This window comes from Rana temporaria, chromosome 3 (genome assembly GCF_905171775.1).
Source record: "Rana temporaria chromosome 3, aRanTem1.1, whole genome shotgun sequence".
Taxonomy (NCBI): domain Eukaryota; kingdom Metazoa; phylum Chordata; class Amphibia; order Anura; family Ranidae; genus Rana; species Rana temporaria.
Genome location: NC_053491.1, coordinates 460,011,095 through 460,037,112, shown reverse-complemented (window position 1 = coordinate 460,037,112; position 26,018 = coordinate 460,011,095). Strand labels below are relative to the sequence as shown.

At 48.5% G+C, this 26,018-nt stretch overlaps 2 protein-coding genes across 2 annotated transcripts in view; one reads left to right on the top strand and one right to left on the bottom strand.

Annotated features, from left to right (window-relative positions):
• Nucleotides 1-227: 227 nt before the first annotated feature.
• Nucleotides 228-18,528, bottom strand: MCM7 (minichromosome maintenance complex component 7). The gene is made up of 15 exons (XM_040346754.1): nucleotides 18,385-18,528; nucleotides 14,975-15,054; nucleotides 11,469-11,633; nucleotides 9,621-9,745; nucleotides 9,016-9,196; nucleotides 7,973-8,110; nucleotides 7,723-7,872; nucleotides 7,133-7,247; nucleotides 6,880-7,011; nucleotides 6,654-6,737; nucleotides 6,273-6,484; nucleotides 3,981-4,162; nucleotides 3,619-3,871; nucleotides 905-1,014; nucleotides 228-750 (listed from the first exon to the last, which is right to left on the bottom strand). Exons 1-15 carry the CDS (start codon nucleotides 18,410-18,412, stop codon nucleotides 543-545), a joined length of 2,163 nt encoding a protein of 720 aa, XP_040202688.1. The 5' UTR covers nucleotides 18,413-18,528; the 3' UTR covers nucleotides 228-542.
• AP4M1 (adaptor related protein complex 4 subunit mu 1) overlaps nucleotides 17,943-26,018 on the top strand; it is a 69,966-nt gene continuing 61,890 nt past the window's right edge. Inside the window, exon 1 of the mRNA XM_040346755.1 lies at nucleotides 17,943-18,135. The gene's annotated coding sequence lies outside the window, so the exon portion shown is untranslated. The remainder of the gene's footprint in view (nucleotides 18,136-26,018) is intronic.

Below are 26,018 nucleotides of genomic sequence, written 5' to 3'. Positions count from 1 at the left end.
CGGAGTGAGCCGTTAGACAAGGTAAATCACGGAGACAGTGCCAGAGGATTTGCACCTGGGATCCCTGTGTGGCTGACCTGGCCATACATAATGGGATCTGAATAAAATGGCAAAAACAGAACTTTATGCCCAGAGGGAAGCTTCTGCTGGAAGTCAATTACAAGGTCTTTCCCAAACAGGATATAGGCAGTACCAATTGCTCGCCTCGCACACAGAATAAATTGGAGTCTTACAAATAAAAATGTCTTTATTGAAATTACTTCAGAGACCAAAATTCTCATTGTAGTCAGAAAAACAAGTTTCCATAGTAAAAACCAGAAATACCTGAAGCCAACGAAATGAAAATAAATGCGTCAACATGTCATCTTAGTATTAGCATGCCGCTAAATAAATGTGCCACTAGGCATAGCTAGATAAAATGTGTGTTGCGCCTGCCAGCAATTGTCCATCAATGGGAATTTCTGAAGAGATTTAACAGTCTGGATGTGAAGAAAGTTTGATGCAGATCAGTTATTTTACACAAGCAGCATGGAGTACATAAATCACACAAAGGTGATCTTTGTCCGGGCTTGGTTAACCAGCCAAACATTCAGCTCCTCATACTCTTCCAAGGCAGCTTCAAACTGTGCTGGAGTGAAGCCTTTGGAAACGCATCGCTGCTCAGCTTCGGAAAACTTGACACTGCGTGCCCCCTTTTCCGGAACCATCTCACGAATCGTGGCAAAGATCACATCAGCAGGTCGTTGTGTCCTGGAAGCAAAATAAAAAGGTATAGTTTGACATTTACCACTATAGACCTAGTATATAAACTATATATAGTGTGAGAACAAAGGAGGACGCTCCCAAGTCCGAAGATCAAAAGACAGCTGGGAGATTTATATACAGATCAGGTCTAGATATTTACCTTGCAGTCTGTCCTTTGTCACCCAACAGAGAGTCTTTAGACATTTCCATTAGTCTCATTGCTTCATTCACATCCTCCTTCTCAACAATATCTTCAAGACGTAACCGAGCCTATTAAAAAAGTAGACTTGGCATTAGCAAAAAATAAAATTCCACAACCCTTTTCAAAACGTAAAATCCAAAAAAGGTTCTGATTTTTTGTAGACCACCACAAGTCTCTAAAAAGCAGAAGTCAGTCACTTAATAGCCTTTTTCTCACAGCCTAGGCCTGGTAGTCCAGGTGAGGTTTACGACACTCCACAAAAATACCAAACCTGTCACAGGACCCATCTGTACACAGAGTTAAAATGTGCAGAATGCATTCTTCCTGGGCAGTTTTATATTTGTGGCACCCACCAGGATTTAACTGGCCATTTAGCTGCCATGGCAGAACTGTTAGTTGCAAAGACCGCAGTCCAGTTTGGTGTCATTAAAGGGTTACTAAACCCTTAACATATTTGCTTCTCTGTGCCATTGGTTTGCAGCTTGGCCCTGATCCCCTACCCCTCTTCTGGGGTCCCTAATGGGTGCCAGTAGCTCCTCCTCTTAAGTGCCTGTCAGAAGCACTCCCTTTGGGACACCTATGGGCACGCTCCCGAGTCCTGCTTCATCTATCGACACACGTCCCTCCCACGTCATTGGATTTGATTGACAGCAGTGGGAGCCAATGGCTGCGCCGCTTTCAATCCAAACACAAGCTGGTGTGCTCATCCCAGGGATAAAGACAGGGTTCAGGTAGGTGAACCGGGGGGGGGGGGTTTGAGCTGCATTACAGGTTTTTTTACAACCTCTTGCCTACCGGGCACTTACATCCCCTTCCTGCCCAGGCCATTTTTCAGCGCTGCTGCAGTTTGTGTACAGTGTTGCATGACTGCAATTGTGATTCAGATTAAAATGATCATTTTCTTCACACAATTAGAGCTTTTTGGTGGCATTCAAATCACCGCCGTTTTTGTTTTGGAAAAAAGACCAAAGATTGTGAAATTCTCCTTCACCGATGAGGCAGCACTGGACAGCAGTGATGACATTTGGAAGAGATGCCCCAGGGATTGTATGGGCAAGGGTTGATCCCAAGTACAAGAGTAACAAGTATACTTGTTTGTAGTCAGGATCAACCCTTGCCCATACAATCCCTGGGCATCTCTTCCAAATATTTTATTTTGGGATGTGGCTCGGGTCTTAGTTTTCTAGATCTCCAGGTAGCTTCAAATAGTATAGTAGTTTTCCTGGACAGCAGTGATGGGCAGCACTAATTGGCACAGATTGCTGGCACTGGTGGGTGACACTGTTGGCGCTATATTGTATTCATGCCCTGATTAAATGTCCCCTGCGACACAATGCTGCTGATCAGCTCTCCTTGCTAGTGTGAGGCAAGGGGCACCGATTCCCAGCATCTCCGCATTACATGGGACCAACTGATTGGACACAGCCGATCACATGGTAAAGAGCCACAGATGCAGCTCTTTACAGAGATCAGGGGTTCTGCCATGTCCTATAGCGGCTGTTCTGGGACGCCGTCATGACTGTAGCAGCAGCCCAGCATTGGGAGATTTAGAGAAGCCCACAACACCACTATAAGAAATGCTTTCACAAGGCACCAATATTTATAAACATCCAGATGCAAAGTAGTAAAAATTTTATACAGCGGTTCTTTTAATGTCTTAACCACACACTGTCAAAGGGAAGTGCAAATTTGCACAATTGTCCACAAGTCTTTGAATGCTTAAGCATTAACCATACCCTTCTAACTCAGTTTTGGAGGGGCGTCTACATACTTCTGTCATAGCATGGGGGCGATTCGGGGGGGGGGGAAATCAACACCGCAGATCCAGGTGCCATATATGTAAGGCTTTCAAAATGTACACGTTTCCACCATTGTTATATACAGAGCAAATGATGGGCGATCATCAGCATGTTCATTCAGTCATCTTTTCAGCCCAAAATAGAAGCGTTTGGTCCATTATGCCGTAGTGTTTTGCCAACACTGTCAGACCGAGACAAGTGCAATGCTCCTAGGACACACCAGCAGTTGCTCCTGTCTCTGCCTGTCAACATCGGCCTTTCTGGAGAGAATTGGGTGCAATCTGCTATCATCGGCCTCAGGATGACGGAGGTCACAGGAAACTCGTGAAGTGCTGTCCTTACAGTAGGACTATGACACAGCTACCTGCACGAACAGCACTTTGGAGCTTCAAGGACAAAACTGTTCTCCCATTACATTCACATTAAGTATTCCGATCGCTTAAAAAAAAAGATTGTAAATGATCTTTGCAAAACAACCCATTCAGCTTAAAATAGAAATGAAAGGCAAAACACACACACACCGTTAAAAATATTTTTCCTCTTTTTTCATAAGTGATCACATTTCCTCTGCTCACCTGCATAAGAGCTGGGGGAGGATAAGCAGCAGTACAGAGCTTCCCAGTGAATAATTGTGCAGCAGGGGCTTACCAGGACAAGTCTGAGTATTGGCGAGCACACAGCATAGAACTGACCACGATTAGCGTGGTCAGTATTTAATAGGAAAGTAGAGTGACTGGCAGCAACACCAGTGATTTCGTACAAAGGAAGCAACACAAAGAACAGGATACTTTTCCACAAAAGCACACAGTAGGGCAGGTACATATCAAGAGTATGAGATGTTGGGGGGGGGGGGGTAACACATTAAGTCTTTACCAGAGCTGTAGAGAGTCGCAGAATGGACAACAGGGTCCTTGCAGACGTGAATGTGGTGTCTTTATTGGTTCTCGCTTCTTTCCTCATCTCCACATAGGCAGCGGTCAAATAATCAGCGAGGGATTCTGGGATTCCAGGTTGCTTCCTCTTGCACATGGTGATGTATCGCCTCATCAGCTTCATATCCAGAGCCTCAAACTGGGATGGCGGCTGTTTGCTGTGCTGGTGAACATATGTGATGTGCTGAGCCAGTCTAAAGACAACAGACCTTCATTAGTCAACTTGCCAAAAAAAGGGGAAAATAAAAAACAGACTGCAGATGTGCCATGAAAACCCAAGCATCATCCAAGCTAAAGAGTCACCTGAGATCGTTATCCCGATCCGGCTTGTCCTGGATTAGCCAAAGCAAGTCAAATCGGGAGAGTAAGGCAGCAGGGAGCTGGATGTTCTGCTCCACACTCTTTTTCGGGTTGTATCGCCCATATGCAGGGTTAGCAGCAGCAAGGATGGAACAGCGAGCATTAAGAGTTGTCATAATTCCAGCCTAAAACAAGAAAAAAAAAAAAAAAAAAAAAAACACACCATTAAAATTAAACCATTAACCACTTCCATACCGGGCACTTACGCCCCTTCCTGCCCAAGCCAATTTTCAGCTTTCAGCACTGTCGCACTTTGAATGACAATTGCGCGGTCGTGCTACACTGTACCCAAACAATTTTTTTATCATTTTGTTCCCACATATAGAGCTTTCTTTTGGTGGTATTTGATCACCTCTGCGGTTTTTATTTTTTGCGCTATAAACAAAAGAGCGACGATTTAAAAAAAAAAAAACACAATTTTTTACTTTATTTAATAAATATCACAATTTTTAAAAAAAAAAACGTTTTTTTTTCCCTCAGTTTAGGCCGATATGTATTCTTCTACATATTTTTGGTAAAAAAAAAAAAAAAAAAAAAAAAAAAAAAAAAAAAAAAAATCGCAATGATCATATATTGATTGGTTTGCGCAAAAGTTATAGCGTTTACAAAATAGCTGATAGATTTATGGCATTTTTATTTTATTAATTTTTTTACTAGTATTGGCGGCGATTTGCGATTTTTTTTACTGTCACCGTGACATTGCGGCGAACACATCGGACACTTTTGACACGTTTTTGGCGCCATTCACATTTATACAGCGATTAATGCGATAAATATGCACTAATTACTGTATAAATGTGACTGGCATTCAAGGGGTTAACACTAGGGGGTGAGGGAGGGGTTAATATGTATACCCAAATTGTGTTCTAACTGTGGGGGAAGGGGGGTGACTGGGGGAGGTGACCGATGCTGTGTCCCTATGTACAAGGGACACAGATCGGTCTCCTCTCTCCCCTGACAGCACGTGGAGCTCTGTGTTTACACCCCATCATTACACACAGAGCTCCACGTCTTGTCCCTGTAGCCGCCGATTCCGAGTGCCTGGCGGACATCGCGACCGCCAGGCACGCGCATCGGCATCTCGGGGCTCGCGCGCCCCCCAGTGGCCGCAAGAATACAGGACGTCAATTGACGTCCTGTTGAATTTTCAGAGTCACCGTGGAGCCGTCATTTGACGATGGCCCGGTGCTCTAGTGGTTAAATGTGTTCCCTCAGGCCTGGTCCACACACCTATGCAGGTGCAGTTTGTGTTCAATAATCAAAAACGTGTACAGTCTAGTGAAACCAAAAACAAGTCCCTGGCTCTTTCCATAAAATGCAGATGTAAAAAACGTGACCCATGCGTATCTGCAAAGACAGAAAACGCAAAAAAAGACAGTTTGTCTTTTCAATAATCACTGCAGCATCCCCTGCCTTTTGCACACATTTGCCAAGGCTAAAACGCACAAGCTGTGCGTCCCGATTTTTCATTTGCTGTGGATTGTAGTGTATTAATTTTACCAAAAAAATAAATAAAAATTGAGCCCTGGTTCACACTGGGCTGCGGGAGTGAAGCCGTGCGAGTTCAGCTGAACTCGCACGATTTCACTCCCGCTGGCAGTCCCGATTTCAGAGACCTCTGTGCAGGTTTCTGCACAGATGTCAATGTAAATCGCAGCCAGAAATCGCAAAAAGTAGTACAGGAACTACTTTTTGAAATCGGTGCAGCGTCGCAGATGCGGCGTCGCAGATGCGGCGTCGCACCGATTAGGACAGTGTCATTGCCAACAAATGCCGCCGATTTGAGATGCGATTTCACATGTGAAATCACATCTCAAATCGAAGGAAATCGTACCCAGTGTGAACCTGGGCTTAAGGATTTTTTTCCGGGAGTGCGGGTGTCTAAACATCTCCCTTTGTCATTTGCTATATGCATTGCCAGAACCTGTGGTCTTTAGGAGACTGATTAGCCAAGCATATCCATCTGGAGTGGTTACTTCCCCTTTCCCTAAACGCACAAGTGCTCGTTACTGCCACAGCGGTTTGACCCCCTTCCCGCTGCTGCCTCCTGGCCCTTTTATGAGGTCCTAAATGCCAAGAGGCGGGCATTCCGATCAGGTGACCACAGATTGGCCGTCACAGTGGGCACATGATCAGAAGAAACGCAAGCAGGGTGGAATATAAAAGTATAGGTCACTTTACAATAAAAAGGGCCACTATTACTGCCTACAAATGTACCATTTATCAGATCCTCACCTTAGCGATAGAGATGGTCTGCTGCTCCATGACCTCATGAATGGCTGTGCGGTCGCCATCCATCATCTTATCAAACTCGTCTATACAACAGACACCCTGATCTGCCAACACCAGAGCTCCGCCTTCCAGAGTCATCTCCCCCGTTACTTGATCTTTCATTACAGCAGCCGTGAGACCCACCCCAGACGAACCTCGTCCAGTTGTGTACTGACCTGCATGTGGAAAACAAATGTCAAGACACCCGTTGCGAAAAACTACAGGGGCCGAAATGCATGTTGTCGGGCAGTCTTAGAACAAGCATGCAGCCAGTAAAGTCTGATCTGCATACCTGTTCTATGATAATAAAATGAGTGTCATTATCTCAACACATAAGATACTCACTGCGAGGAGCTAGACGATCAATGTAAGACAGAAGCTGGGACTTTGCTACTCCGGGGTCTCCCATAAGGCAGATGTTTATGTTTCCTTAAAAAAAGTTAAAGACAGAGTCAGATCACATGAAGGGAAATCAAAATATAATCACAAGAACATTACAAGTCATGTTCAGCCCTCACTAGGATATCCTCCACCCACCATGTTCTTATGAAGTCAGTAGGCCAAGACATACCTCTTATCTTCATGCCCCGGGGAGACTGGTCAACACCACCCACCAGGAGAAGCAGCAGTGCCTTCTTCACATCTTCATGACCATAGATCTCTGGGGCAATGGAGGCAGCCAGTTTCTCATAGAAGTCTTCCTCTAAAAAGAAAAAAAAAGTGCACCAAGTTAGACCTATTTCTTCACAATAAAAACTGGTAACTGTAGGAGGTTATTGAAGACTTGAGTCATTTTCAAACTCTGAAGTTAGGTTTCTGCACACCTGTAATCTGTCGTAGTTCCTCCTCACTCAGCTCCTCTGTTCCCAGCTCATCATCCTCCGTTTTATTCATTTTAGTGATTCGATGAGCTTCCATGTAAGTCTCAGAAAGAAGACCCTACAGGAGGAGAACACAACCATTATGCATCATGCCCAAAAGCCAAAGTAAGCGTGTAAAAACAAAAAACCCTGGGTCTGTGGAATCAGATTGTGGACTTCCTCCATGACATGACGACATGGGATCCCCATTGACCCTGGATCCCAAACAATGCTTACTAGGGGATATTCCCAGATGCAGAAATAGACAAATTCACTAAAACATTTTTTGCATGAAACCTAGTTGAAACAAAATCTGGAATAGATGGCTTGAGTCCTCATTTATAGTTACTGAGTCCATTGTTCGATCTGAATACGTTTTTTGATCTACTGTGCCTATATGTGTACAAGCCATATTTCTTTTATGCATTTCCCCCAGTATTGCCTTGTAACTTGCAGAACTAGGTTTCAAATGTAAATTGTAAAATAAAATTTTTTTTTTCAAACAAAACAAAAAAAAAAAACCCCCACTCTAACCATGCACTCGGCTCACTTACCTGTACTACTTGCCGAAAACCAGTCTTTAGCATAGGAAGGAAGATCCCAGTAATGCTGATATGATCACCTGGCTGGGTCAGACGGGTATTCTCTCCTCGCACGTACACACTCATACAGCGAGGAATATTGCCAACTGGTACTTGGTCACTCTAAACATACAAAAAAAAAAGGCAAAGACTTAGATGAAGTTCTCGTGGGAGGGAAAAAAAAAAAAAAAAAAAAAAAGTGTAATATATATATCCTACTTACATGCTCCTGAATCTTCAGTTCCTGGAACTTGACAAACTTTGACCCCCTAGTTTGCAAGTAGAGTCTGCCACCTGACCGGTTAGTCTGACACTCTTTACTTGGACACATTATGAGAGGCATGAAGGTTGGAGACTGGATCTGTAAACAAAAAATAAAAAATTTAGACTAAATAACGAAACCACACATAAAACTACATTTTATACCCTATACTTCTTCCACGGAGCAGAGTCCCCTTCCAGTGCAACAACTTCCCTTACTATTCCAACCCACCACTGCAAATCCACATAAGACAAGAGGTTATAGAGTTGCAGTTCATTGAGTAAAATAAGTATTTGATCCGGAAGCAAAACATGGACTTATTACTTGGTGGAGAAACACTTGTTGGCAAGCACAGAGGTCAGACGTTTCTTGTAGTTGGTGACCAGGTTAGGTTGCACACATCTCAGGAGGGATTTCGGTCCACTCTTTACAGATCTTCTCTAAATCTGTAAGGTTTCTTGGCAAATCCAAGTTTCAGCTCCCTGCATAAATATCCAGGATTATGCAGGAAAATGCTGACTGGCCCCAAGATCATCCCTACATCCAAGCACGAGGTGGAAATATACTTGGGAGGGTTTTTTTTTTTTTGCAGAGAAACAAAGGTACAGGCCGGCCGACTCAGGCAGAACACTGAAGATGGGTCATGGATGGGTCTTTCAGCATGACAATGGCCCAAAACAGGATTTAGAGAAGATCTGTAAAGAAGAGTGGACCAAAATACCTCCTGAGATGTGTGCAAATCTGGTCACCAACTACAAGAAAGTCTGACCTCTGCTTGTCAACAAGGGTTTCCCCAACAAGTACCAAGTCATGTTCTGCTTGGGGTTTAAATACTTATTTTACTCACTGAACGGTAACTCCATTTTTTATCAAGTGTTTTTCTGGATATTGTGCAGGGGGGGGGGATCAAATAATTTTCCCCACTGTAAATGCAAGTACTAAAACTGGAGGGGGGATTGTGGACAGATTTGTTTGTGGACCTGGCTGAGATAAATATTACTTACTGGTTGATAAGTCTCAGCACCACACTGGTCACAGGTATAAGTTGCTACCACCATCATGGGTTTGACCTCTGTGACCCTGGTCACGATTCCCCTCACAGTAACCAGTTTACCAATTGATTCGGCTTTCACATCACGGACAACGCGAGCTTTGGAACTGGTGGGAGCCTTGAAGTACAGTTCACTGGAGGGGGAAATACACAAGAGTCAATACTGGTATAGTTTGTGTCATTGTTAATCTTTCCCCTTAGAAGAGTGGGGCACTGGAGCGCGAAATTCCAACAGGTTGGAAAATCCCTCTGTACAATATACGAGTTCATTAGCTCCCATGTGGTCAGAAACATCCCAATCACATGCGATACTCGAAACAATGAGGGTCATTTACTAAAACTATACCGTGGAAAATCTGATGCAGTTCTGCATAGAAACCACCAATCAGCTCCAGGTTTTACTGGAAAAGCCAATTTAAAAAAGCTGAAGTTAAAAGTAGATTGGTGCCGCTCAGCATGGTAGCCAGTTTTTTGCACTTTAGTTTAAGTAAATCAACTCCACTGTAGCATTACTGGATAACCCTTTGAACAACTACTCAAAAAATTGCTGCTACTTACAATCTTCTCATGAGCTCTGGTGGATACTGGTTGTGGGGGTCCCGGACCTCCGAGGGGTCTCTGCCTCTCTGCTCCATCATTAACCGATGTTCTATGTAGACATCTAGAGAGTCTTTATGCACAACCTATGAAGAGTACATTTTTTCAAGAGTTCAGTACATCGTCTTGTGTTTGGTATTAAACTCTGCATGTATAAAACTGCCTGGTGACCCTGTCAAAAAAAAAAAAAAAACCCACACACTTTCCAGCATGCAAAACCCATTAAAAGCATAAAGTGATTGCAAAGGCTCTTTTTTTTTTTTTAAAGACGCATGTTATACTTACTGCCTCTATGCAGTTGGTTTTGCACAGAGCAGCCCAGGTCATCCTCTTCTCAGGTCCCTCAGCCAGCTACAGGGGGCACCCGAGCCGAGGCAGAGCTCCGTGCATCCATTCAGACAAAGCCCCGACCCCTCTGCCCTGCTCAACAGCCACTGCTCTGTCTCAGCCAACCAGGAGGTGCGAGTGATTTTTTTTTAATGCAAAGAACGCATCAAGATAAACCTTAAAGCGGTTGTAAACCAGCATCAAATTTATTTTATTTTTTCTCTCCTGCAAGGCAAAAAGTCATAATGAGCTAATATGCAATGCGCCGCATTGCGAGGGGAATATCTCCTAAACCGTGCAGGTTTAGGAGATATTCTCCTTACCTACAGGTAAGCCTTGTTATAGGCTTACCTGTAGGTAAAAGCCAAAGAAGTGGGTTTACAACCACTTTAAAGGGGTTGTGAAGGTACAATTTGTTTTTTGTAAATAGCTTCCCTTACCTTAGTGCAGTCCTCCTTCACTTACCTCATCCTTCCATTTTGCTTTTAAATGTCCTCATTTCTTCTGAGAAATCCTCACTTCCTGTTCTGTCTGTAACTCCACACAGTAATGCAAGGCTTTCTCCCTGGTGTGGAGTGTCGTGCTCGCCCCTTCCCTTGGACTACAGGAGAGTCAGGATGCCCACTAAGACAAAGCTCCTTTATTTGCAGCGTAGAGTCCTGACGTCCAAGGGAGGGGGCGAGCACGACACTCCACACCAGGGAGAAAGCCTCGCATTACGGTGTGTAGTTACAGACAGAAGAACAGGAAGTGAGGATTCTCAGACGAAATAAGGACATTTAAAAGCAAAACCGAAGGATGAGGTAAGTGAAGGAGGACTGCACTAAGGAAAAGGAAGCGACTTAGGAAACAAAAAAAAAAAAAAAAAAAATTGTACCTTTACAACTCCTTTAAAAGTAATAAAAAACGCTAAGCGGACTGCATGTGAAATCTTGGCAAATTCTCAGAGCCTGAAATAACGCCTGCTGAATCCGATATCTAAGCCAGACAGAACAATTTGCAAGCACTCGCCCTGCATTAAGCCCCGATCACACCTGTGCATTTGGGTGCCGTGTGTTATCTTGCTCAATGTTGGTTGGTCTACCACCAATATTGTTAGAGGAGTTAAATGGCAACACATTTAAAAATACATGGCACAGGTGTGATCCTAGCTGTAAGAAACATTTTGTTTACCAATGTATTTATTAAAAACAGAAATAAAGTGCAAGTCCAATCAAATACTAAACCTACACTCACCTCTGTTACACATGTGTTCTAATTTTAGTTTGTGTATTAAAAGTACATGTCCACCTCTCCGGGGTTGCCCACAATATAATTAGAACGTACTCACATCTAAAAACTGAACAGTCCCAAAATATACCCAACGCTTCCAGGTATGGAGAACACACAAAACTGCCTTTCACATTAGGTTTATTTTTTGCAATTTTCCCAGCAAGACCCTTATGAGGGGGGGGGGGGGACCCTTCCACTTTCTGCATTCACCTCTTTTTCCTTGTACTGGGGTAACAACTCCTGGACCGCATCAGCAAAGAGATTGGAGTATCTTCTGGTGTTCTCACAAATGGCATCCACCAACTCAGGATCTTCTTCTGCCAGATCATCCAGGTCTATGTAGAGGGACACTTGCTCCCTGTGGGCAATATTTGTCTGGAATAGAAAATGGGGGGGGGGGGGGGGAGGAATTAAAATAAATTAGCAATGAAGACCAAGCAGAGAGCACTGCCATATTACAGAGGTTCATGAATATAAAAAAGAAAAAAACAGTGCAGCGCTAGTGAGTGATATTGTGCTCATATAAATTAATAATAAACAAAAAAAGTCATTCTGGAATAAACTGAAAATTTAGCCAGAATAGGAAAAAACATAAAAATGCAGATGGATATATGAAGAAAAAGTCTTAAAAAGCCACGAAACAAAGTTCATATGACTCTATCCAGTAATTTTCCTTGTGAAAGAGAAGTGGATTGTGCAGACAATGTGAAAGACTCTTGATTGATGTGAGGTAAGCTGTCACCAATACACCCGTGAGGAAGGATAAGATTGCCTGCTTACCAGATGAAAAGACTGTTTTGCATCAGTCTAATAGGGCCTGTGGGAAGTCTGGTCTCCCAATACCTTAGCCGTCAAGATAACCACGGTATAGCTCAGCATACAATCCGAAGAGTCATAAACCAAAAAAAAGAGAAGAAGGACCTCTCATAGCGTATAACGTTTAAAAATAGAAGAGGGTTTAATAAAAATTGCACTTACAATTAGGCAATATAAATACAGCATGGATAGCAAAACGTCTCCGATCTCTTGTTCCGATGCTTCTCGCTACTCGGTCAGGAAAACACAGCCAGCGTTCAGGACGGAACGCGATGACGTCACGGCACCCTACGATCGTTTCGCTGCTAATGGACTTCAACGGGGGAGTAAGCCGGAGTAAATCCGGCTTACTCCCCCGTTGAAGTCCATTAGCGGCGAAACGATCGTAGGGTGCCGTGACGTCATCGCGTTCCGTCCTGAACGCTGGCTGTGTTTTCCTGACCGAGTAGCGAGAAGCATCGGAACAAGAGATCGGAGACGTTTTGCTATCCATGCTGTATTTATATTGCCTAATTGTAAGTGCAATTTTTATTAAACCCTCTTCTATTTTTAAACGTTATACGCTATGAGAGGTCCTTCTTCTCTTTTTTTTTGGTTTATGACTCTTCGGATTGTATGCTGAGCTATACCGTGGTTATCTTGACGGCTAAGGTATTGGGAGACCAGACTTCCCACAGGCCCTATTAGACTGATGCAAAACAGTCTTTTCATCTGGTAAGCAGGCAATCTTATCCTTCCTCACGGGTGTATTGGTGACAGCTTACCTCACATCAATCAAGAGTCTTTCACATTGTCTGCACAATCCACTTCTCTTTCACAAGGAAAATTACTGGATAGAGTCATATGAACTTTGTTTCGTGGCTTTTTAAGACTTTTTCTTCATATATCCATCTGCATTTTTATGTTTTTTCCTATTCTGGCTAAATTTTCAGTTTATTCCAGAATGACTTTTTTTGTTTATTATTAATTTATATGAGCACAATATCACTCACTAGCGCTGCACTGTTTTTTTCTTTTTTATGTTACCAAGTTGTTGTACACAATTTAGTGCTAGCAGCTATTTACATTTATAATTCAATATTTAATTTAGCGCAGCGTCAACCTTTTGGTTTTTGTTTATTTCATGAATATAAAAGTTAAAGATGCAATCAATATTTTTTAGGAACCTGAAGGGTCAATATATTGGAAATATGGGGGGGGGGGGCAGCTTTCAATACCCATATTCCATGTGGCAGTGGGGGGTTGCCAATAAAAGGAGCAGCTCCTTGTGGGTGGAGCTCCACTTTAACCCACTTGCCGCCGCAGTTTTACTGTGGCAACATGGCTCTGGCAAAACAACGTTATGTTACGTCGCTTCGCCCTGTGGTCACTAGGGGCATGCCCATGGCAAGTGCCCGGTGGGCACGATGACTGCTGGGCGATCGTTTGCGACAAAGTGAGAACCAGGAGCTGTGTGTAAACACACAGCTCCAGTTTCTTTCAGGGGAGAAATGTCCGATTGTATGTTCATACAAAGTATGATCAGTGATCTGTTTCCCCCTAGCAAGTTCCAACCCCCACAGTTCGAATCACTTCCTAGGACACGATTAACCCCTTGATTGCCCCTAGTGTTAACCCCTTGCCTGCCAGTGACATTTTTACAGTAATCAGTGCATTTTTATAGCACTGATTGCTGTAAAATTGCCAATGGTTCCAAAATGCCTCAAGTGTCCGCCATCACATCCCCAAAATTTTACCAAAAATATGTATATCGGCCTAAACTGAGGAAAAAAAAATTGTTTTGAAAAAAGGGATATTTATTATAGCAAAAACTTAAGTTTCCTTCAAGTATACATATTTAATTCGATTAACTCAAACCAATTAATGTATATGGTTTGAGTTTCCATTCACATTTGTATATTTACTTCTAATTTAGTCTTGGTTGCTACCAATTTTTGTTGGCGCAGTTATATTTCTTATTTCCTTCAAGTGTGTTTATAGCGCAAATAAAAACCGCAGAGGTGATCAAACACCAAAAGAAAGCTCCAATTGTGGGGGGAAAAGATGCAAATTTCATTTGGGTACAGCATCGCACAACCGCGCAATTGTCAGTTAAAGCGACACAGTGGCAAAAAATAAGAACCCCCCCCCCTTTTTTTAAGGAATGCAAGGTTATAATTTTTATTCCTCCACTTGGTGCAGAGTGCCCTCTCAAACATCCAGCCTCTCAGCTGACGGGCCTTGGCATCGAGGGTCGCATATTTGTGTGCAAAAGCACCGAGAGTGCTATACCGAGAGTGTGTGCCTTGCGCACTCCTGACACAATGACCAGCGGCTCACAGTGTTCACGATCAGTTTGCAATCAGGACTCTTGCGATCATGTGACCACCAATCATGTTGCCATAAGCCCCGCCTCCCAGCATAGCAAACCCCTTAAGGGGCCTGGGTTTTCTATGACTAAGCACTAGTGTTAGTGCGAAACGCATCAGTAGTCGGGTTTTATTTTACGTCACTTTGCTGTGACTTGTACTGCTGTCCTTTTTTCAATAAAGGCTACAATTTGTTCAGTGTGCGACTGTCCAGAGACAATCTTTGTTCCTGCTTTTCTAACAAAGGGGTTGAGAAAGGTCTCCTGCCCCACCTTTCCTTAAAAGCACTTAGGTCCCCTTTGCCCCAGAAAACCACTTAAATTAGGTGGGGGGCCCTACCTACCAATACGGGCCAAAAAAAAACGGTACTAGAAAATTTGTTCCTGCTAGGCCAAGGGAAAAAAAACAAAATAACTAACACAGGTGACACCATTTGAATGTGAACCTTGCGTTTCCTGTTCTAGGTGGGTGAAGCTAGGCTCTGTGTGGGCCTGAAGAGGATTGGGCCAACATTACACCAGACCACCACATGATGCCCTCAATGACACTCACCAGCTGGGTTCCATATTTAAAGTTCTTCTTTCCAGACTCATCATCTTTGTAAAATTCCTGAAGGAAGGTTTTGCATTTCTCTGGAAATTAAAAGATGAAAAACAATCATTTAGTTGAAAAGCCTTTAAACAAAAATTGTAAATCTTGTTGCCACCAACTGCAATCCATTGCAGAGCTGGGAAGCAAAAAGTGCAGGGTCTGCAGGAGGACTGGAGTCAGCTGCCAGTCTGTTGAGAACAGGGGGGCAGAGATGAGGTGGTGATGAGATAGGTTGGGAGCAGACACAGGGGGCTTGCCAGTTTAAAGGGCACATCGTAAGAGGTATCGCTCGATGGGAGATACCATTTCAAAAGTCACAAAATTAAACCTGTACAAACAGCAGGGGGGGGGGACCGTAGTTCTCAGATTGTGCATCGCTGCTGAAGGGCAACCAACAGCGAGGCACAGCGTGAGAACTATGGACTCCCCCCGCTGTTTGTACAGGTTTAATTTTGTGACTTTTGAAATAGTATCTCCCGTCGAGTGATACCTCTTACGATGTGTGTATGCGTCATGGTCACCCTAGCTCAGTGTTTCTCAACTCCAGTCCTCAAGGCGCCCCAACAGGTCATGTTTTCAGGCTTTCCATTATTTTTCACAGGTGATTTGATCAGTTTCACTGCCCTAGTGATTACCACAGCCATTTCATCTGAGGGAAAACCTGAAAACATGACCTGTTGGGGCGCCTTGCGGACTGGAGTTGAGAAACACTGCCCTAGCTGATGAAGTACAGTGCATGCGCAGTTCATCCCGGGCACTGTTCGAACACCCATGCCGGTGTTCCATCAGAATAGGCGACCCATCAGACTGGGAAACTAAAGTGACGTTGGTTACGTCAGCCCAGCTGATCGGCAACTCAGTCGAGTGCAGCTCAGTCCTGCTTAAGCATTATTCGATTGGGGGGCACTTGGACAGAACACCAAGCTAGACCCTTCAGAGCGCATGCACCGGTGATGTCATCGGCTACATACACTCTGTGCAAGTTTAGGAGACATTCCCAGATCTACAGACAAGCCTCATCACAGGGTTTGCCTGTAGGTAGAACCAAGTTTATATAATCACTTTAAAAACGAAGTAAACCCCCTGTCAGGTTTTACTTCCTCTTTTGCCCAGAGCAAACCCTGCAAATGAAAAGCATAATGGGCTAGTAGTATGCACTGCATACCTGCAAATGAAGCCCACGCTGTCCCCTGTGAACCCTGCCTCCATTTATGCACCCTCTTCCTTCCAGGGCCACAGGCTCTGACTGGCCGGGGCCTGTGACGTCACTCCCACACATGAGCCGTCAGTAACAGCACACGCTAGGCAGGGCCGTCTTTAACGTTGGACCATGGGCAAAAAAAAATCTTGGGGCCCCCCCCGTGCAATTTTGATCTCCACCTGCTCTGAGACATACAATAAATATCATCTAGACTTAAAGCGGGAGTTCACCTGAAAAACAATTTTTTACATTAGATTGAGGCTCGTTTTGTGAAGAGGAATCGGGTGTTTTTTTTTTAAAAATCGAAGCAGTACTTACGGTTTTAGAGAGCGATCTTCTCCGCCGCTTCCGGGTATGGGCTGCGGGACTGGGCGTTCCTATTTGATTGACAGTCTTCCGACGGTCGCATCTATCGCGTCACGAGTAGCCGAACGTCGGTGCGCCTCTATACGGCGCCTGCGCACCGACGATCGGCTACTTTCGGAAAATCCAGACGCGATAGATGCAACCGTCGGAAGACTGTCAATCAAAAAGGAACGCCCAGTCCCGAAGACCATACCCGGAAGCAGCGGAAAAGATCTATCTCTAAAACGGTAAGTACGGCTTCGATTTTAAAAAAAATACCCGATTCCCCTTCACAAAACAAGCATCAATCTAATGTTAAAAATTTAGTTTTTGGGTGACCCTCCACTTTAAAATCAGTTTAATGTATCAGATTCAGGCAGCGATTGTGATTGGTTGCCAGAGGTTACAGCATATCATTACCACTTACTGACTGGTTGCTAGAGGTTACAGCACACATTGCGGCTCACTGATTAGTTGCTAGAGTTTACAGCACATGATTTCTTCTTGTTGATTGGTTGCTAGAAATTACTGTACAGTAATACTGCTCACTGATTGGTTACAAGAGGTTATAGCACATCATCTCCTCACTGCAGAGGGGCATGATATACATATGAATGCCACCTTTATATATGAACGACGCCGGCCTCAGCTATTTGGATATGAAGGACGGTTACATGTAAACACAGGGTCTGCAGGTGAGTCATCTGTACACAATAGGGCAGAGCTGGGCAGCATTAGTAGCAGCACTTCACACTGAGATATCAGGACACAGGACAAACTTCAAGGGACAAGGGAATTTAAACTGGGATAGATGGCATACATAAGGCAGCTGCTTTGGGCCCCACAACAATAACAGGGCAGTTACCCCTTTTGCCCAGCCTTAAAGACGACCCTGCCGCTAGGGGAGAAACGGAGGTCCGTTCCTTCCCAGCGCATGCACAGATTACATCATCGGCACATTACAAGTGAAATATCTCCTAACACGGCACAGGTTTAGGATATACACCAAGTGTACAACCACTTTAACTAGAGTTTGGCTTCAATGTATTAGCAGATTTAGATACACTAACCCCCCCTCCCCCAGACTGACAACACTGCTGTCCGGAAAAAAAAGTGCCTCCTGTTCTACTTCCTCCAGAGTGGGAGGCGCTCTAATACAGAAGAAGGATCACCAGAAGCAAACAACAGGGAGGAAATAAAGGTCAGAGCTGTGGCAGCCACCACATCTAATGATTGGTAAGCTGCAATATATTACAGTTTTGTGATGGAATACTGCCTCAAGTGGTGATGAGAGTGTATCACAGGCTGATTTCTTCCCCATCTGCTCATAGGAAGGACTATATTGTATGATGAGGCGGCTGTGTACACGCGAACACAGGGGCCGCATCACACCTTCCTCCGCCCGGCATTTTGTGATCCGTCCACGGCAGAAGGCACGCGCCACAAGCCGGTCACATGACTCGAATAACCCGGAAGTAAAACCCCCGCTTTCTTACAGCCACCTGCCGTACGTCTGTCTGATCCGGGCCTATCCTATCCCCTCCCGGGATGTAAGAGTAGCGACCACCCCGGCCGGGTAAGTGTATACAGCGGGAGGTCTGTTCACGGCAGTCCCCGGCTTCACAGGCCTCAGACACGAGGCTCTGTATATTGGGGACTTCCGTTGGGTATATGAAGGGAAGAGGCCGCTCCGAGTGTTGCGGTTCACCCCAGAATATCAGAGCCGTGACCCCGGTGTTCCCTCAGACTGAGATCACTATACCAAACACATTACTTCATGGCGGGTCCCCGACACCGCCCACAGCGCGCTCCGCTTCCTCCTTACCTTTCTCGGCCTGATAGTCCCTCGGCATGTCTGCAGCTGGTGATGATGGCGGGTCCGCTCCGGCTCTGTACGACTCGCTGACTGCTCGGCGCTGCCTCCTGTGTTTTCCCGGGCTTTCTTTTCGCGGGCTTTTGCCCACTCCTTTACCTGATTGGCTGGCCCGGTAACGCTGTCACGCTAGCTCGCACCTCCCCTTAGCAACAGAGGGCGGGACACGCGAGTTGGAACCAATGAGCTGCAGGCTCAAGAACTTTACCGGCGAAACAATTAGACGCATTTGATTGGCGCTCACGGCCCGCCTCTTTAGTGGAGAATCAGCCACTGAGATGGGCGAGAGTGAGAATTTCCCGCGTTCTTTCTTTGTTGAGCCCTTTATGTGGTGAGGGGGAGGGGATTACCTCAGAGAGATGATGGGGCACTGTGTGTCTATAGAGAGTGAGAGAAAACATCTCATGGAAGGATACAAGAAAAGTACTTCAACCATTTGCTGACCAGGCCTTTTCTGACATATGTTTACAAGTTTAACCACTTCAGCTCTGGAAGATTTACCCCCCCCCTTCCTGACCAGGTCATTTTTTGCGATACGGCACTGCGCTACTTTAACCACTTTAAGGACCGAGCCTCTTTCTGAGATTTGGTGTTTACAAGTTAAAAACAGTTATTTTTTTTGCTAGAAAATGACTTAGAACCCCCAAACATTATATATATATATATATATATATATATATATATATATATATATATATATATATATATATATATATATATATTCTAACACCCTAGAGAATAAAATGGCGGTCATTGCAATTCTAATTTCTGTGACGTCAGCAGAGAGCAGACTTTAGAGTGTTGAGCTGTGGAGGGGGAGGAGCAGGCTGTCTCAAGGGCTCACTGAGAGGCTGAGACTGGTGTCAGTCCAGGGATCTGGGTGGATCCAGACTTTATTGTTGGGATGACGCAGTGCCTGGACTGATTTCTATGACGTCAGCAGGGAGTCTGTACTTAGTGGGGGGGGGGGGGAGGTCTGTACTGAGGGAGGGTGGTCTGTACTGAAGGGGGACTTTAGTTGGTGGAGGGGGGTGACACCAATTTTTTTCGCACCGGGTGACACCAACTCTAGTGACTAGAGGTCAACCGATATATCGAGGGATATTTGGCCGATGTATGTCTTTTTAAAGTGAAACCTGGCTGAGGCTGGCATTGAGAAAATGGATGAGGATGACTCTGGGTGTATATCAGAGTTACATTGTGGAGATCCTCTTCACAATGTAACTCTCATCCTCATTCATTTTCACAATGCATTGCAAATCAATCATCTTGCTGCAGCACCACCCATCCCTCTCCACAACGCAGCACCACCCATCCCTCTCCACAACGCAGCACCACCCATCCCTCTCCACAACGCACCACCACCCACACCTAGCACCACCCATCCCTCTCCACAACGCAGCACCACCCATCCCTCTCCGCAACGCAGCACCACCCACACCTAGCACCACCCATCCCTCTCCACAACGCAGCACCACCCATCCCTCTCCACAACGCAGCACCACCCATCCCTCTCCACATCGCAGCACCACCCACACCTAGCACCACCCATCCCTCTCCACAACGCAGCACCACCCATCCCTCTCCACAACGCAGCACCACCCACACCTAGCACCACCCATCCCTCTCCACAACGCAGCACCACCCACACCTAGCACCACCCATCCCTCTCCACAACGCAGCACCACCCATCTCTCCCCACAACGCAGCACCACCCATCCCTCTCCACAACGCAGCACCACCCATCTCTCCCCACACCTAGCACCACCCATCCCTCTCCACAAAACACAGCACCACCCATCCCTCTCCACAACACAGCACCACCCATCCCTCTCCACAACGCAGCACCACCCATCCCTCTCCACAACGCAGCACCACCCACACCTAGCACCACCCATCCCTCTCCACAACGCAGCACCACCCATCCCTCTCCACAACGCAGCACCACCCACACCTAGCACCACCCATCCCTCTCCACAACGCAGCACCACCCATCCCTCTCCACAACGCAGCACCACCCATCCCTCTCCACAACGCAGCACCACCCATCCCTCTCCACAACGCAGCACCACCCACACCTAGCACCACCCATCCCTCTCCACAACGCAGCACCACCCATCCCTCTCCACAACGCAGCACCACCCACACCTAGCACCACCCATCCCTCTCCACAAAATGCAGCACCACCCATCCCTCTCCAGAAAACACAGCACCACCCATCCCTCTCCACAAAACGCAGCACCACCCATTCCTCTCCACAAAACGCAGCACCACCCATCCCTCTCCACAACGCAGCACCACCCATCCCTCTCCACAACGCAGCACCACCCATCCCTCTCCACAACGCAGCACCACCCATCCCTCTCCACAACGCAGCACCACCCACACCTAGCACCACCCATCCCTCTCCACAAAACACAGCACCACCCATTCCTCTCCACAAAACGCAGCACCACCCATTCCTCTCCACAAAACGCAGCACCACCCATTCCTCTCCACAAAACGCAGCACCACCCATTCCTCTCCACAAAACGCAGCACCACCCATCCCTCTCCACACCTAGCACCACCCATCCCTCTCCACAACGCAGCACCACCCATCCCTCTCCACAACGCAGCACCACCCACACCTAGCACCACCCATCCCTCTCCACAACGCAGCACCACCCATCCCTCTCCACAACGCAGCACCACCCATCCCTCTCCACAACGCAGCACCACCCATCCCTCTCCACAACGCAGCACCACCCACACCTAGCACCACCCATCCCTCTCCACAACGCAGCACCACCCATCCCTCTCCACAACGCAGCACCACCCATCCCTCTCCACAACACAGCACCACCCACACCTAGCACCACCCATCCCTCTCCACAAAACACAGCACCACCCATCCCTCTCCACAAAACGCAGCACCACCCATCCCTCTCCACAATGCAGCACCACCCATCCCTCTCCACAACGCAGCACCACCCATCCCTCTCCACAACGCAGCACCACCCACACCTAGCACCACCCATCCCTCTCCACAAAACGCAGCACCACCCATTCCTCTCCACAAAACGCAGCACCACCCATTCCTCTCCACAAAATGCAGCACCACCCATCCCTCTCCACAACGCAGCACCACCCACACCTAGCACCACCCATCCCTCTCCACAACGCAGCACCACCCATCCCTCTCCACAACGCAGCACCACCCACACCTAGCACCACCCATCCCTCTCCACAACGCAGCACCACCCATCCCTCTCCACAACGCAGCACCACCCATCCCTCTCCACAACGCAGCACCACCCATCCCTCTCCACAACGCAGCACCACCCACACCTAGCACCACCCATCCCTCTCCACAAAACGCAGCACCACCCATCCCCCTCCACAAAACGCAGCACCACCCATCCCTCTCCACAAAACGCAGCACCACCCATTCCTCTCCACAACGCAGCACCACCCATCCCTCTCCACAACGCAGCACCACCCACACCTAGCACCACCCATCCCTCTCCTCAACGCAGCACCACCCATCCCTCTCCACAACGCAGCACCACCCACACCTAGCACCACCCATCCCTCTCCACAAAACGCAGCACCACCCATCCCTCTCCACAACACAGCACCACCCACACCTAGCACCACCCATCCCTCTCCGCAACGCAGCACCACCCATCCCTCTCCACAACGCAGCACCACCCACACCTAGCACCACCCATCCCTCTCCACAACGCAGCACCACCCATCCCTCTCCACAACGCAGCACCACCCATCCCTCTCCACAACGCAGCACCACCCACACCTAGCACCACCCATCCCTCTCCACAAAACGCAGCACCACCCATCCCTCTCCACAAAACACAGCACCACCCATCCCTCTCCACAAAACGCAGCACCACCCATTCCTCTCCACAAAACGCAGCACCACCCATCCCTCTCCACAATGCAGCACCACCCATCCCTCTCCACAACGCAGCACCACCCATCCCTCTCCACAACGCAGCACCACCCACACCTAGCACCACCCATCCCTCTCCACAAAACACAGCACCACCCATTCCTCTCCACAAAACGCAGCACCACCCACACCTAGCACCACCCATCCCTCTCCACAACGCAGCACCACCCATCCCTCTCCACAACGCAGCACCACCCACACCTAGCACCACCCATCCCTCTCCACAAAACACAGCACCACCCATTCCTCTCCACAAAACGCAGCACCACCCATTCCTCTCCACAACGCAGCACCACCCATCCCTCTCCACAACGCAGCACCACCCACACCTAGCACCACCCATCCCTCTCCACAACGTAGCACCACCCATCCCTCTCCACAACGCAGCACCACCCATCCCTCTCCACAACGCAGCACCACCCATCCCTCTCCACAACACAGCACCACCCATCCCTCTCCACAACGCAGCACCACCCACACCTAGCACCACCCATCCCTCTCCACAAAACGCAGCACCACCCATTCCTCTCCACAAAACGCAGCACCACCCATTCCTCTCCACAAAACGCAGCACCACCCATTCCTCTCCACAACGCAGCACCACCCATCCCTCTCCACAACGCAGCACCACCCACACCTAGCATCACCCATCCCTCTCCACAACGCAGCACCACCCATCCCTCTCCACAACGCAGCACCACCCACACCTAGCACCACCCATCCCTCTCCACAACGCAGCACCACCCATCCCTCTCCACAACGCAGCACCACCCATCCCTCTCCACAACGCAGCACCACCCATCCCTCTCCACAACGCAGCACCACCCATCCCTCTCCACAACGCACCACCACCCATCCCTCTCCACAACGCACCACCACCCATTCCTCTCCACAACGCACCACCACCCATCCCTCTCCACAACGCAGCACCACCCATCCCTCTCCACAACGCAGCACCACCCACACCTAGCACCACCCATCCCTCTCCACAAAACGCAGCATCACCCATCCCTCTCCACAAAACGCAGCACCACCCATCCCTCTCCACAAAACGCAGCACCACCCATTCCTCTCCACAACGCAGCACCACCCATCCCTCTCCACAACGCAGCACCACCCACACCTAGCACCACCCATCCCTCTCCACAACGCAGCACCACCCATCCCTCTCCACAACGCAGCACCACCCACACCTAGCACCACCCATCCCTCTCCACAAAACGCAGCACCACCCATCCCTCTCCACAACACAGCACCACCCACACCTAGCACCACCCATCCCTCTCCACAACGCAGCACCACCCATCCCTCTCCACAACGCAGCACCACCCACACCTAGCACCACCCATCCCTCTCCACAACGCAGCACCACCCATCCCTCTCCACAACGCAGCACCACCCATCCCTCTCCACAACGCAGCACCACCCATCCCTCTCCACAACGCAGCACCACCCACACCTAGCACCACCCATCCCTCTCCACAACGCAGCACCACCCATCCCTCTCCACAACGCAGCACCACCCATCCCTCTCCACAACGCAGCACCACCCATCCCTCTCCACAACACAGCACCACCCACACCTAGCACCACCCATCCCTCTCCACAAAACGCAGCACCACCCATCCCTCTCCACAAAACGCAGCACCACCCATCCTTCTCCACAAAACGCAGCACCACCCATCCCTCTCCACAACGCAGCACCACCCATCCCTCTCCACAACGCAGCACCACTCATCCCTCTCCACAACGCACCACCCATCCCTCTCCACAAAACGCAGCACCACCCATCCTTCTCCACAAAACGCAGCACCACCCATCCCTCTCCACAACGCAGCACCACCCATCCCTCTCCACAACGCAGCACCACCCATTCCTCTCCACAACGCAGCACCACCCATCCCTCTCCACAACGCAGCACCACCCACACCTAGCACCACCCATTCCTCTCCACAACGCAGCACCACCCATCCCTCTCCACAACGCAGCACCACCCATCCCTCTCCACAACGCAGCACCACCCATCCCTCTCCACAACACAGCACCACCCACACCTAGCACCACCCATCCCTCTCCACAAAACGCAGCACCACCCATCCCTCTCCACAAAACGCAGCACCACCCATCCCTCTCCACAACGCAGCACCACCCATCCCTCTCCACAACGCAGCACCACCCACACCTAGCACCACCCATCCCTCTCCACAAAACGCAGCACCACCCATTCCTCTCCACAAAACGCAGCACCACCCATTCCTCTCCACAAAACGCAGCACCACCCATCCCTCTCCACAACGCAGCACCACCCATCCCTCTCCACAACGCAGCACCACCCACACCTAGCACCACCCATCCCTCTCCACAACACAGCACCACCCACACCTAGCACCACCCATCCCTCTCCACAAAACGCAGCACCACCCATCCCTCTCCACAAAACGCAAGCACCACCCATCCCTCTCCACAACGCAGCACCACCCATCCCTCTCCACAACGCAGCACCACCCATCCCTCTCCACAACGCACCACCACCCATCCCTCTCCACAACGCACCACCACCCATCCCTCTCCACAACGCAGCACCACCCACACCTAGCACCACCCACCCCTCTCCACAAAATGCAGCACCACCCATTCCTCTCCACAAAACGCAGCACCACCCATCCCTCTCCACAACGCAGCACCACCCATCCCTCTCCACAACGCACCACCACCCATCCCTCTCCACAACGCACCACCACCCATCCCTCTCCACAACGCACCACCACCCATCCCTCTCCACAACGCAGCACCACCCATCCCTCTCCACAACGCAGCACCACCCACACCTAGCACCACCCATCCCTCTCCACAAAACGCAGCACCACCCATCCCTCTCCACAAAACGCAGCACCACCCATCCCTCTCCACAAAACGCAGCACCACCCATTCCTCTCCACAACGCAGCACCACCCATCCCTCTCCACAACGCAGCACCACCCACATCTAGCACCACCCATCCCTCTCCACAACGCAGCACCACCCATCCCTCTCCACAACGCAGCACCACCCATCCCTCTCCACAAAACAGCACCACCCACACCTAGCACCACCCATCCCTCTCCACAAAACGCAGCACCACCCATCCCTCTCCACAAAACGCAGCACCACCCATCCCTCTCCACAACGCAGCACCACCCATCCCTCTCCACAACGCAGCACCACCCATCCCTCTCCACAACGCAGCACCACCCACACCTAGCACCACCCATCCCTCTCCACAAAACGCAGCACCACCCATTCCTCTCCACAAAACGCAGCACCACCCATTCCTCTCCACAAAACGCAGCACCACCCATTCCTCTCCACAACGCAGTACCACCCATCCCTCTCCACAACGCAGCACCACCCATCCCTCTCCACAACGCAGCACCACCCACACCTAGCACCACCCATCCCTCTCCACAAAACGCAGCACCACCCATTGCTCTCCACAAAACACAGCACCACCCATTCCTCTCCACAAAACGCAGCACCACCCATTCCTCTCCACAACGCAGCACCACCCATCCCTCTCCACAACGCAGCACCACCCACACCTAGCACCACCCATCCCTCTCCACAACGCAGCACCACCCATCCCTCTCCACAACGCA

What these genes read in the sequence shown, in the direction of transcription:
- MCM7 (XM_040346754.1), bottom strand. Translation starts at nt 18,412, where the DNA reads ATGCCGAGGGACTATCAGGCCGAGAAAG. An exon ending in GTGCTGAGACTTATCAACCA is followed by an intron (nt 8,111 to 9,015) that starts GTAAGTAATATT and finishes TTTTGTTTACAG; the next exon opens with ATCCAGTCTCCAACCTTCAT. An exon ending in TGATCGTCTAGCTCCTCGCA is followed by an intron (nt 6,485 to 6,653) that starts GTGAGTATCTTA and finishes TTCCACATGCAG; the next exon opens with GTCAGTACACAACTGGACGA.